A 13782-nucleotide genomic window follows, 5' to 3' on the forward strand; every position below is an offset into this window, starting at 1 on the left:
CTGAATAAAAATTACCTGTCTTCATGCAGTTTTCATTATTCTTGCTGAGGGACAAAGGGCATACACAAAATAAAATATATGATATATGAGAAGAAAAATTGGGCCAGGAAAGGAGAAAAGTGAAGTGGAATATAATTTTAAATAGTGATTAGGAAGGCCTCCTGAGAAACACATATTTGAGTAAAGACCTAGAGGAAGTGAGCCATACAAGTTACTTACCAAGAGGAAACACAAACAAAGGGTGGGGACATTGGGATATGGGATTGAAGAAAGGCAACAAAGTGGGCAAGATAGGCAGAGATTAGCCTATGTGGACCTGGGGATCACTCTCGTTTACCATAATGAAAATAAGCTATTAGAAGGTTTGGGGCAAATGTGTGCCATGTTAGTGTAGGTGCTATCTGTAAAAGAATGAAAGGAAACAAGGTTGTAAAAGCAAAAACTACAGAAAGTGATTGTAGGAACTCAAGGAGACTTTGTTGGGGGACAGCAACAGGGATCAGATGGTTGTAAACTGGAATGACTTACTGACAAATCTGAACTGAGTTAAAGTAATAAAAAGAGAAACTCAGATGGAGTTTTACATAAGCAACGATAAGAACGAAGCTTTCATTAACTGATAACAAGTGGCCTGCATTCAAATAGAGCCTACCTGGGAATCATCAGCTGTGGGGGTTTGAAAGAGAATGCCTCCCCCTTAGGCTCAGAGAGCAGAGTATGTGGATACCAGGGAGTGGCACTATTTGAAAGGAATGGGAGGTATGGCCTTGACGGATAAAGTGTGTCACTGGGGTTGGGCCTTGAAGTTTCAAAAACCCATTCATGCCCAGAGGCTCTCTGTTACTGCTGCATGAGGATCTGGATGCACAACTCTCAGCAACTTCTTCAGCACCATGTCTGCCTGCCTGCTGCCATTCTCCCCACCATGGTGATAATGGACTAAACCTCTGGAACTATAAACAAGCTCAAATTAAATGTTTTCTTTATATGATGTCTCTTTATAGTGATAGAACACTGACCAACACTGACCAGCATATATATAAAAAATTAAAACTAAGAGGTCCGCAAGCTGTTGGTGGCGCACACCTTTAATCCCAGCACCTGGGAGGCAGAGACAGGTGGATCTCTGTGAGTTCGAGGCCAGCCTGGTCTCCAGAGTGCCAGGATAGGCTCCAAAGCTACACAGAGAAACCCTGTCTCGAAAAACATAAATAAATAAATAAATAAATAAATAAATAAATAAATAAAACTAAGGTCAAATGAGATCACAGTAAGAGAAAAAGCAGTTGATTTGGACTGAGCAACACTAAGAAGCAAGGAAATGAGTGGGAACTTGGAATAGTAACAAGCAACTTATTCTTACTGTTGAATTGAAAATAGGAAAGAGAAGAAAGTAATCCATGAAGGTTTCACAAAGCGGTGGTATTTGAGGTGACAGTGGAAGTTCAGAAAGACAAAGCAAGAAACGGACATGCTAGGTAACATCTTTGTACCTTAGTTTCTTCATCTATAAAATGAAGGTAACAACAGAAAACACCTAAAACAGTAACAAATTTTCAAAGCATAAACTATTAGCTGACCCATCCAAATGGACTACAACCTACTTTATGTCAAAGCATCTTCCACCTAGAATGTTTGAGGTTTGTTATTCCTAAATATTCTCAATAGAAAGCAAGGAAACATTACTTCTACTGTCACAACACAAAGGATTTTATTCTTCTGAAAATAAGACACGATCCAGATGCACTTATAGTACAAATATCTGATGCAGGATAAGTAACCAGTAAAAATATGGAATCTTACTACAATGAAGTTTATTTCCACTGAAAGACAAAATGTAATATTAGATTTTAATGTTTTACAATTGCACATATTAAAATGTACTGTTGGCTGGGCGTGGTGCATGCCTTTAATCCCAGCACTCGGGAGGCAGAGGCAGGCGAATCTGGGTTAGTTCGAGGCCAGCTTGATCTACAGTTCAAGTTCCAGGACAACCTCCAAAGCAATACAGAGAAACCCTGTCTCGAAAAAAAAACAAAAATAGAAAAATAAAATTTAAAAAAACCTACTGTTATATAAATTCAACTTTCAAAAAGCTCCTTTTCATCAAGACAGTGTTGCTGCTGGATAGTAAGAATTAACTCATTTAGTTTCATTAAGCTCTAGCAACCAAACTGCTAAGAAGCTGGGCTTCTATTTGTTTGCATATAAAGTGAATTATCAAGCATTCCTTACATCATATTTGGACTTTCCCATGTTTAAATTATGCTTTATTGTGTTTGACATATTTTATTAAATTATCTACTGAGAAATGTAAAGCACATTTCAGTATGCTTCTTCCAAACTTATTAGTTTTTTTTTAAAAGACAAGGGAAGGAAGCAGGTACATTCTGCTATGCTGCACTGATTGTAACCAATTATTTTTCATACAAATGAGCAAAATTTCAAGAGAATTAAAGTGTAAACATTCTTGACGGCTTGTGGCCTATTTCTATTCTCTTTGGAATAAGGTAGTATATATATCATATTTATCATAAATATACTATATGCATAGTTACATATGAATCATTATTTTGGGGCCAATATGCAATTACTAAGTTACTTGAGTTGTTTACAGAAAATAAGGGAAATTAGGGGGATCTCGTATTTTTTAAAAAGCCAAGGGAAGTTAATATGTATTTTCTGCATAAATGGAAACTGTACAAATATGCTCTCCTTAAGATACAGCTATTATTCCACTTTAAGGTTACTAATCTGTCGAACAACTGCAATGGGACACTGCTAATTTGACATTCTCCAGCCTCTGCAAACTGCAGAAAAAAAAAAAAATCATTATCACCTGGCATGTTTCTTCCGGTTTACTCAAGACTAGTCCAAAGAAGATGGCACAATGTAAGGAACTCTGAGAAGAATACTTAGATTTTTGTGATTACAGCTCAAGTGTTGGAAACAGTTTTTTAAAACAGAACTGAAAGTGAAAACCAAGCCAGCCTGGGAGACTTGAAATACGAACAAACAAAAATCTAGACTCCTCGTAGGGTGGCATCTAGCCTCCTGAAGCTCCGTCTCTTGTACCACAGGCAAAGGCTGGATAGCTGTTTCTTCCCTACACCCTCAAAGTGGAGCAGCTCAAGAAGATCAGCTCCGAGGCACGCGAACAACCAGCAAAGGCGACAGACAGACAGGTCGCTGCTTTGCTCAGGCACAAACAGCAGAGGAGGAAAGAACGAGTACCTGTTTGCCTCTCCCGAATGCTGGCCGTCGCCGCCATCTTGCTTCCCACCATCCACTGCCCGGCTGGCACTGGGTGCTCGAAGATGACGTGGCGCACCCTCCCGCCCCGGAAGCAGAACCAGGGGGCGGGCCTAGAGGGAGGCGGCCCGCCTCCTCCGCCCAGCCCCCGGCCTCCGCCCCTGACATTGGTGCTTCCCGGTTTCCCAGTAGCGTTCCCGACCAATCGGAGCAAGCCTACGCTGCTCTGAAACTGCCTCTCCGGGCACGGAGGTGTGCTGTGGGGCCAGCAGTCTCTAATTGATATAGCGATCTTTAAGGATTTAAAAGCTTGTAAAAATTGAAGGACTAAAATAAACGCAGGAAGCTGCGTTTCCTTGATTCCCATTACAGCAGGAGTGTTCTCTTCCCTATTTTCTCTGAAAACAAAAACTTTACTACAAACGCTGCAAATTTCTTAGTCTTATTTCTTAAGGTAAATGTTTTTTGTCGGCAAGGGTATAAAAATTACAGAGGAGCCAAATGGCAGAATTTCTTGCTTTCAGTAGTAAAAAGTAAAAACCACCACCACCACCACTATTCTAAGGGGAAGGAATCTGGATGATCACCGCCAGGTTTAGTACATTTGAAACCCCGTGATTATGAAATAAATCCCATATCAATAATTTATATAATAGATTTTATTAAATGTCAAAAATATATACAATCACAACTTATTACCAATTCAACGAATTCACTGATGACATTTCATTAAAGGGTTAATTCTGAAGCAGTCGGATTCTGAGATAATCACACCTTCGAAAATTTGGATTTCAAAGTTGCAAATAAAATTTTTTTATTTTTTAAAAGTTCAGATTCCATCTTACAATAAAAACACATGCTCTATTTGACTGATAAAAAGATGTTTATTTTTATCAAATGATAACAGGCTATTTTATTTTTTTAAACCATCAAGAAATACCTTAGCCAAGAACCATGACCTTTTACTTATAGCTGGCACATGCATTAAAAAAAAATCAAATAGAATGTTTACTGGAGTTTTCTTCGGTGCTATTACTAATTTTTGAAAGGAATCTTCAACAACCTAGGTGTGTGATAATGGAAATGAAGTTTCTGCCTTAAGGGAATTATTCTGGATTCTAGTATCCAGGAACTATGAAGCATAATGGCTTTTACATCTTCCAATGATTTCAACTTTAGTCACCTGAGCATTCCCACTTTTAAGTACAAATTTGCCATTTAACCATTTAAGTCTCACCACAAACTCCTTCCAAGGATATAAGGCACATCAACATAAAAGACTAAGACAATGCTAACATTTATACAGTGTGTGTGCTTCTGTTCAATACTGTGTAGTGTGGGGGATAAACTTAAAGAAAAATACACTTCACAGAAAACTAACGATATAAAAATAGCTCTAGCAAAGCTAATAACAATCTTGGTCTCATATTTATCTTGTATTATTATAATCATGGCTTCAGAGTGTTAATTTAATGTAGCTGTGTATATCTGACTCTAGAATTTTTGGCTTAAATAATTAAACCACATTAGGGGATAGTTTTATCATAAAATAATAGCCCAGAACAATTCATTTCTTAAGAGTCCCAAGATCTCTAAAAATTACAGAGTAAAGGATCTTGGAACTTACCCACTTTAATAAGATTGTTAATCTTTTAAGTAGACTGTGTGGTTAAGAGACTAGTGGGAGTAGGGGAGGCTTTAAGTATGAGGTAATAAGGGAAGTGAACATAACTAAAGTTCATTACATACATGTATATATATAGGTGTCATGATAGCCATTGTTTTGTATTATTATGTTAATTAAAAAGGAAAATAAGGAGTATCTGTATTAAAACAGAATCATGTCCTTTATGATTCCTGACCTAGCTAGAGACATCCAAGGGGAAGGGCATTTTCTTAATTAATGATTGATGGGGGAGGGCCCAATCCATTGTGAGTGGTGTCAGCCCTGGGCTGGTCTCATGTTCTGTGAAAAAGCAAATGAACAGGCCGAAGAGGGCAAATAATCATTCATGGCTTCTGCACCAACACCTGCCTAAAAGTTCCTGCCTTGACTGACTTCAGTGAAAAACAGTGATACGGGAACGTAAGCAAAATAAACCCATTCCTCCCAAAGTTGGTTTTGTTCACGGTGTTCATTACAGCAATAGTAAACCTAAGATAGATTCCAATAGTTATGTAATCTAATTTATATGAGCACTTTACATTTGGTGGCATAAAAACATTTAGAAACTTTCTTGTAAGTTTTCATGCCTATTTTCTTAAGTGTTTCATAACCCTGGGCAAAACTCAAGGTCTTACACATGATAGATAGGCAAACCACTCTACCACTGGGCTATATCCTCAGCACTATGCATTTTCATTATATTTGAAACAGACTAACGTGCAACTACTTCTTAGCAAAATATCTGGTGCACAGAGGGTATCAGGAAATATTTGGAAATTGGTCAAAATCAGAATTTAAAGATGGGTCTCTTTCAAGGGTTACAACATTTCTAAGTTACAGATAGCATACATTCAAGAAATTCATCATTAAGGGTGATCTCAGGGTTTACACTGCATTATCTGAAGCCAAACAACTAATTTATAACAACAATGTAGTAGTAGCCATGTCCATCAGCAGACTCTAGTTCTTACAGTTTACTATAACTGGATGTTAAAGTAAATGGGAAAACTTACCATTATATATGTCCCTTTACATATCATTTTAACATTGAATGTGTACAGGTTCCAAAAGCTTCCAATATTATTAGGGGGACTTGTAAACACAGAGACCATGCTAATGCAGGCTTTTTACTTAAATACAAAACTGTTTCCTTCATAATTCTGAAACCAAGTATTTAAAATTCAGTGTAACAACAAGCAGGTAAGGAGCATGACAGAGTAAGACTGCAGTTCCTCTGATAAGCCTCAAGTGTACAGATTAACCTACACACCATGCTAACAAAATCTTCAAACCAAAATACCTTCTCAAATCTGTTTCACAGTAAGAAATAAATATCCTGCTATTATTGATTCCTCCCACCAAGGTCATGTTTACAGATACAGTAAATGCAGTAACAGCAAAATACTTTTTACTTGTAGGAAGCCCATGGCTCCATATCTCACCACAACACTATGTGAGGATTGTGTTAGCCTAATTACTATTGTAGAAATAAATTTAATTCAAACTACAAGTCAGAAAACAGCATTTAAGTTGTATGGATTTAACAGCCTTTTAAATGTTATGAGAACTAAGTGGGTTAAGGCATAAAGACCCCATTTATCAACACACTTGGAATGAAAGCTGCCTGTTGAGGTTGAGGTTTGATGATGGATCATTTAATTACTTTTGAAAATCTAGCAAAAATTTACCATAAGATAAAGAATGCCTTAATGCTGAATGCTCATTTTTAAAAAAGGAACTTTATTAGTTATGTTAAATACAACTCAAAGGGTTCTGAGGTAACAAAGAAAATGACACTGATTCCATTTGAGTTTTTTCCTTTGGCATTAAGATCCTGTTATTTAAGGGTGTTTCCTGGGGTTAACAGTACATGAGCAAGAGCAGACATCTGCTTTGATTATCAAGAAAAACGTGAGTTTTCTTTTCATTTCTTCTTCTTCTTTTTTTTTTTTTTTTGCTTAAATCCCATGATTTTTTTAACTGAAATTTGGGGGGCTTTGTCTTCCTTATCATAGGTTAGGGCACTAGATTATTAAGGCCACAAATATGAAGACATTACTATGAGTAGCTCCTCTGATTATTTGCTGAGGCAGGGACTCAGGTAGCCCAGGATGGTCTTAAACTTGCTCTGTCATTCCTGAACCAACTGCCTTAGCCTCCCAAGAGCATGGATTAGAAGTGTGTGCCATGATGACTTGCTAGAGACAATATATATATATATATATATTATATATATATATATTATATATATATATCTTCAACTGATTTAAGTACATGATTCCTTGTTATTCCCGGTAGCATTCATACAGTCAGAAAGTAAACACTGCTGGGCACATTGGTACACATCATGGCCCCAGCACCCAAGTGACTACCGGAGAATGACTGCAAATTTACAACAGGTGAGGCTCTATAGACAGACCCTATCACAAAACAATGAAAATTGAAAAATAAATAGTATATAAAGAATATACAAAATACATTACTTATATCTATGTGGCAAAATTAGAGTTTTTTTTTTTACTATTTGTAGTTTTAAATTATTATTTATTCATTGCTTATACAATGTATCTTTTGAAAGTATAGAAGTTAACTATAGAATGCTATGGTGAGATCTTATCAGCCATACAACAATCTTGATAATAAATAGCTGTAGCGTAGGCAAACCTGACAGTCTAGTGACTATTCAGACAAACATACTGACTATGCAAGGCACTGAATGAGATATACTTTCTAAGTCTTTAAAAGGACATCTGAAAAACAAATCAGCAGTGCTTTTAAGCCTATGGGCACCCACAGGTTCCAGAGTTACTTGTACAGCTCTGCTTTTTATATGGGATTTCCAACTAATCATTACTCAATTGTTGTATTGGTAACTTAATTACAAAAACACTTAAAAAGTAAATCCTAGTAAAGCATAGCCATAGCTCTGATGTATGAGATGACTTTTCAACTTTTCTATTTAATGCTTTAAAATATAGAAATTTGACAGCCTAGTCTCTATCGCCAGTTCCAGGACAACCAGGACTATGTAGAGAAAAGCAAATAACAAAGAAAACAAACGAAACAGACAACAAAAAGAACATGTAAAAGCTATGTCATCCTATAGAGGTAATTCTAATTTACAAAGCAAGGCAAGCTTTTTCTTATGTCATGCTAATATAGCTGAGCACCTGTACAGCTGAATAGTTTGTACAACTATTCTACAAATATTCACATGAAGTTAGGAAGAAACCACAGAAAGAGAGCTATTACCAAATACGACTACAATACCTTGACCAAACCCTCAGTGGTTCAAAAGTCAAAACATCCCTTTATAAGAGAGTCATAAATTTTATTGAGCCAAGAAGTTGGTCAGAATGTTCAAAGTGGTAATTAATAGAAATAAAGTTATGAATAGCAGCCTTTAAAGAAGCATTTCCTCATTAGAAGAAACATTTAATGTCCAAGGTAGTGAGGGAGACCCTTCTTCCTTTTCTAGTCTTAGAGTGTCTTTTATTGTCAAATCCATATTTTCTTGAAACTTTTTATATGTGTTGATGATTGGTAGAGCTAAACTGTTACTACATTTGTTTCCAACAGGAAAATCCATATGCAGACATTCAATTGAAGGAGGGGGTTTAAATCCAGCAGGTGGAACGGATCTACATCCAGTTGTAAACACAAGAATGTCTTCCATTGTCGTTGCAGATGTACCATCTGAAATGTTAGCAATTAAAGAGAAAAGAAAATTAAATCCAAACATATTGTTGTTATCACAAACACTTTCTCAACTAGACTGAAGATCCTGCCATTCATCTAGAGCAAACCAAAACACAAGGTATGCTAAGTAGTACAATCAATAAGTGAATCTCAAAGTAGGACTTAAAAAAAAATCAGTCTCCCCATTTATTATATACTTCTTTTATATAATCATTAATATGATAGATCAACAAAAGCTGAAATAACACTAAATGGTGAAAACCAAAAATTTGAAAAAAATTTCAACTTCAAAATTAAAATTTTCTCCTAAAAATGGAATAATACAATTAATGTGTACTAACAATTACTAATGGTGTAGTGAAAAGTAGATACAGAATAATCAGGATGATTTTAAATTGAAAAGGATGAAGTTCTATCTATCTATCTATCTATCTATCTATCTATCTATCTATCTATCTATCTATCTATCTATCTTCTATCTTAAGCTGCTTTCCAGCAGGCAGTGGTGATACATGCCGTTAACCTTGGCACTCTCGAGGCAGAGGCAAGTGGATTTCTGTGAATTCAAGGACAGCCTGATCTCCAGGGGAGTTCCAGGAAACACTATCTTAAAAACAAAACAAAACAAAACGAAACGAAAACCCAAAAGACCAAACCAAACAGCTTTCCATCTTAAACTGTGTGTGTGTGTGTGTGTATGTATGTATGTATATATATATATATATATATATATATATATATATGTACTTATACATGTATGTGTTTATAATAAGTGCACTGAGTAACTTTCCTTTGTAAATACAAGAAACAACTACAAGTCTTCGTAATGTCAAGAGCAAAATACTAATAAACATTTGAAAAGAATTCACGTACCCTCGACAGCCTGTAAGTAACTCTTCCAAAACCTCAAAGTTTGTACATCTGGTAATCCATGGACTGTGAAAAGATCACTGAGGCTTTTTGCAGAGAGAGTCTCAGGTTTACGACACAGTATGTTATAAAAGACTTCTGGATAAGTTTGAATTTTCTCTAAGACACCAAGCGTTTTCAGACCCTGTTTAAAACTTGGGAAGAGAAATAATGAGCCAATATAGATATATATGTGTTTTATAACAAATTTATCTGGCATTTTATAAAAACCTGATTAAAAGAACAAAACAGTCCAACAAAAATTACTATGTGGATTCAGATAAGAGATACAATATTAGGATATACTTTCAAATCAACAAAAAATGTATTGATTATTTTATATCACTGGTTTTAAAACTGTATTTTATTCTAAGTGGTAAATACTAGCTTGCATGGTTTGAAAAACTGTTCCTATAATTGTTAATGAAAATCCTAGGAATAATTCTCTTTACCTAGGGTGGCTCAGAGGTCTGTAAAATGGTGACTATTGCCAATGCTCTTGTTGCCCAGCCAACTATATGTTAAAAGCTTACTGATAGAGGCACCATGAAACATCACTGCAAGAAATAGGGAAATCACACTCTCCAGATTAACAGGAAACTACCTCCATTTCTTATTGATTAGCTTTCACAGTGCCAAAGGTGCTATGTAGGGTGCTGAGGGAGAAAGCCATCAATGCTCTCAGCTAGCATGAGGCCATGTATGCCACAATACTAAGCTACCAGGCAAGATGTGTTCATTGGTACCACATGACAAGGCTTTTTGGGGTGGGGGGACAACCAATCACTTTGTGTGGATTTAAGGCTTGCTCTGCAGAAAGGATGACTGGTACTGTAAACTTGATCAAAATTCCATGCCATAGCCCCTAGGAGGGCACTTCTTTTTTGCTAATCAGTCACGTTGTTAAAACTGTCTTCTAGATGTATGTTTATAGGCATAGATCGGGGGTTCTCAATGTTGATCAGAGAAGCTTATTTTTGCAGTGGATAAAATGCTGAGAGTACTAAGTGCTCAGTCCTAAATGGGACACATGTATTTCAGAGACAGAAGATGGGGACGAGGACTACATGAGCTCTCTCAGGCTAGGACATGGCTATTGTATTGCTGACCTCACATGCCTGCTTGATTCCTGTATTCAGGCACGCATGGAAGAGAGAGGCCCACAGGTCCCTACTAGCTGAGGAACCACTGGCAGTTGCTGACAAGTGGGGAGGGGATAGTCAATTATCTTTGGATGCCCCCACATGCATGAGCATATTGGCAGCAGTAACTGGTCCAAGAGGGATTAAAGACAGAGATGGTGACTGGCCCTAAAGTTGGAAAGGGGAGGTGTTGGGAATTCCAGGGAGGAGTTGAAGGGAAATACAAGGGAGAAATAAGCCTTCACATCAAAATTTGAATTTGACAAAGACAGAATGCAGGAAGAAACATTTTAATATAAATTTTTAAAAATATTTATTTGTACAACAAATTTGTCTGAAAGACTGACAGTGCATTAAAACATCAGCCAGAACAAAAAACAGAACATGTACTTAAAATGTAAATTCTGTAATATACAAAGACCAGGTTATTACTTTTGCTGATTAGACCAGATTGTTTACACTACTACTTGGATAATGTGCAATATTGATTTCTCTCTCTACCGACTTTCTCAGCAGGATGTTTTTGAACCCCTCGCAAGAGATTATATTGAAACTCCACTGAGAGTTTGACATTATCGGGAAGTAAAGGCTTTGGGACGCTCCAAAGAAATCAAATCACATTAGTACTAAAATCTGAGTCATAAATAGTAGCAAACAGCCTCATTATTTCAAAGCAGCCTGGCTACATTTTGAGGCCAACCTTGCATCTCCTTCCTTCTTAGCTATCAGGTCCTATTGTCCCCTACTCGGAAGTCTCTTTTGCAAATTATTCAGCATATCTTGTCTTTTATAAGTATTTTATACTTATAATCAGTCTATATGACAAATGGGTAAACGTTCCCTATTCATTTTCCATACTGCTGGCACAGCAGTGTGCCAGAATAAAACTTGACTGATTCAGAAGTACACTATATGATAGTCTCCATATCCTATTCCCTCATACTTTTATTTACAAATAGAACTTATAAGTAAGGATTTTGAGATGAGATAATCCAGTTTAGATTAGTATTGCTGGTACTAAATCTAATGACACTAAGAAAAGACGCACCTATGTAGAGACAAAGCGAATGAGAGTCAGAGATCAGTAACAAGTGATGCCTAGAGCTATCAGATATCAGAATGACTTCTGTCCTCAAGATTTATGGTAACAAGTATCTGTTGTTTTAAGGCACTCAACAGCTGGGGAGACAACTCAATCAGCAAAGTGTTTTGCAAGCAGGAGACTTAATGCTCAACCCAGAGTCTACATAAAAGTCCCACATGTTGTGGTGCACTCTTATTTTTCCATTCCTAAGGACATGGAAGTAGGAAGATCTGTAGGAAGGGGTTTCAGGCCTGAGAAACACCCTTCCTCAAAAAGAGGTGAAGTTGTCCCATGACCTCTGCGCACAGTTACAGCAGTGAGCATGAGTTCGTGGCACACACTTGCATGCATGCACATACACACAAGATGCTTGAGGTCCTAGGGTGGATCACCAGGACTGTACAATTTTAAAAACTGCCTTCATTTGTTGTGGTAACATTTTACGATCTACCAGATAAAGCCTCCCTGAAGATCAGAGTGCAAAGCTAGGCACACTAGTTAGCCATAGAGACGAGCACTTGGGAGACAGAGGCAGAGGGATCAACCTGGGCTACACGAAATTCATCCAGTCTAAAAGAGAAACAGAGCTCACATAAAGGTGATCCCAGCAATGAGGAGGTGGAGACAGGAAAGCATTTGGCTGGGCACAGAGAGGAATATAAGGCAGGAGGCAACAGGAGCTTAGGGCAGTTTAGGCAGTCAGTCAGTATGAGAATTCAGTCTGAGGATGAAGTTCAAACTTCATAGAGAACACTCAGGATTTGTGGATACATGATCGCGCATTAGGTCTGAGGTAGAGGTAGGAGCTAGTGGCTAGCTGCTTTGCTTCTCTGATCTGTCAGCTCCAAGCCCTCACCACAATATCTGACTCTGGGGTTTTTATTACTAAGACCTATTAGCACTCATGCAACAATTTCTCCACTTTTCAAAGGCATCTTGTTTTATATATAACATACAGATTTTGAAATTGTACTCCGTAGGCATAAAGACAAGACACTTTATAGTATCTAACTTAGAATCAGAAGTCTATGATCACTTTTGATCTGGAAATACTATCTGATTCATTCTGTTACATTGTTTTTCTTTTTCTTTTCCAAAACCTTTCCAATCAGGGCAATGATACGGTTACCTCAATAATTCCTTTGCTATTCCTCCAATCCTTACTCTCCACTCAAATGTGAGAACATCTTTACCTTCAACCTTCCAGTGAGCTTAAGCAGTAGAAGCTTTGATATAAACCTATGGCTCAATTCCTAGTAACTGGCATGATATAAGCATTATAAAACCAAGCTCATTAACTGTGAATTTGTGGTCCATATAAAAATGCCAGAAACCAAGCTAGGACAAGAGGGAAGTTTTGCTATTTTCAAGAAATACATACAATACACCATAGGTGAATAAAAAAAGTAAAAGCAGTACGGAAAATGAAAAGGGAAAGGCAACACAGTACAAGCAAACAGATTAACAAGGTAAGTGAGAACATATGTGAACTTAAAGCCTATAAAGTTTTGGAATTGTGAATAATTAAGCATCGAGGGGAAACCATTTCAACTTCCTTTTGTTGAAAAGGCTTTCTTGCCCACCCTCAAAGCTCTGGGTGGCTTTCTCCTCTGTCTAATTGCATCAACAAGCTGCAGCTAAGCAACAAAGCCACGAAACATACTTCTATAGCTCTGTGCACTACAGAAATTGTCACCTCTGTTCTTCCCCAGGCTCTGGGAGATGACACCCTTCCCACAAAGCCCTTATTTGTGGAGTGGCTGGGCTGTTTTAGACTCTGGTTACCTCCCTAAATTTCACAATTTTTCGCCATTTTTTACATAAAAGACGGGATTAGTCAGGCATTTTTTATCGTGTTTCTTGATATTGTGACTCCTATTATCAATCAGGTTTTAACTTAAAGACATTTAATAGGCTGTAACTAGACTACTCATATATATATATATATATATATATTATATAATATATATGGAAAGAAAAGGCTGAAATGAATAATGATTGTATATACTTAGCAATGAAAAAGACCTACT

At 37.0% G+C, this 13782-nt stretch overlaps 2 protein-coding genes across 4 annotated transcripts in view; both read right to left on the reverse strand.

Annotated features, from left to right (window-relative positions):
* Scfd1 (sec1 family domain containing 1) overlaps positions 1-3342 on the reverse strand; it is a 75395-nt gene extending 72053 nt beyond the window's left edge. For both annotated transcript variants that reach the window (XM_027416294.2, XM_027416295.2), the window contains exon 1: positions 3235-3342. In XM_027416294.2, coding sequence (XP_027272095.1) covers positions 3235-3286 — 52 coding nt within the window. In that variant the 5' untranslated portion in view covers positions 3287-3342. The remainder of the gene's footprint in view (positions 1-3234) is intronic.
* A 774-nt stretch (positions 3343-4116) lies between these two features.
* Positions 4117-13782, reverse strand: part of G2e3 (G2/M-phase specific E3 ubiquitin protein ligase) — a 43153-nt gene continuing 33487 nt past the window's right edge. Inside the window, exons 13-14 of one of the 2 annotated variants that reach the window (XM_035445095.1) lie at positions 9491-9681; positions 4117-8614 (exon numbers count right to left, since the gene is read on the reverse strand). In XM_035445095.1, coding sequence (XP_035300986.1) covers positions 8322-8614; positions 9491-9681 — 484 coding nt within the window. In that variant the 3' untranslated portion in view covers positions 4117-8321. The remainder of the gene's footprint in view (positions 8615-9490; positions 9682-13782) is intronic. The other variant, XM_027416293.2, reaches the window with a different exon arrangement.

The sequence above is a fragment of the Cricetulus griseus genome, chromosome 5 (genome assembly GCF_003668045.3).
Source record: "Cricetulus griseus strain 17A/GY chromosome 5, alternate assembly CriGri-PICRH-1.0, whole genome shotgun sequence".
NCBI lineage: Eukaryota > Metazoa > Chordata > Mammalia > Rodentia > Cricetidae > Cricetulus > Cricetulus griseus.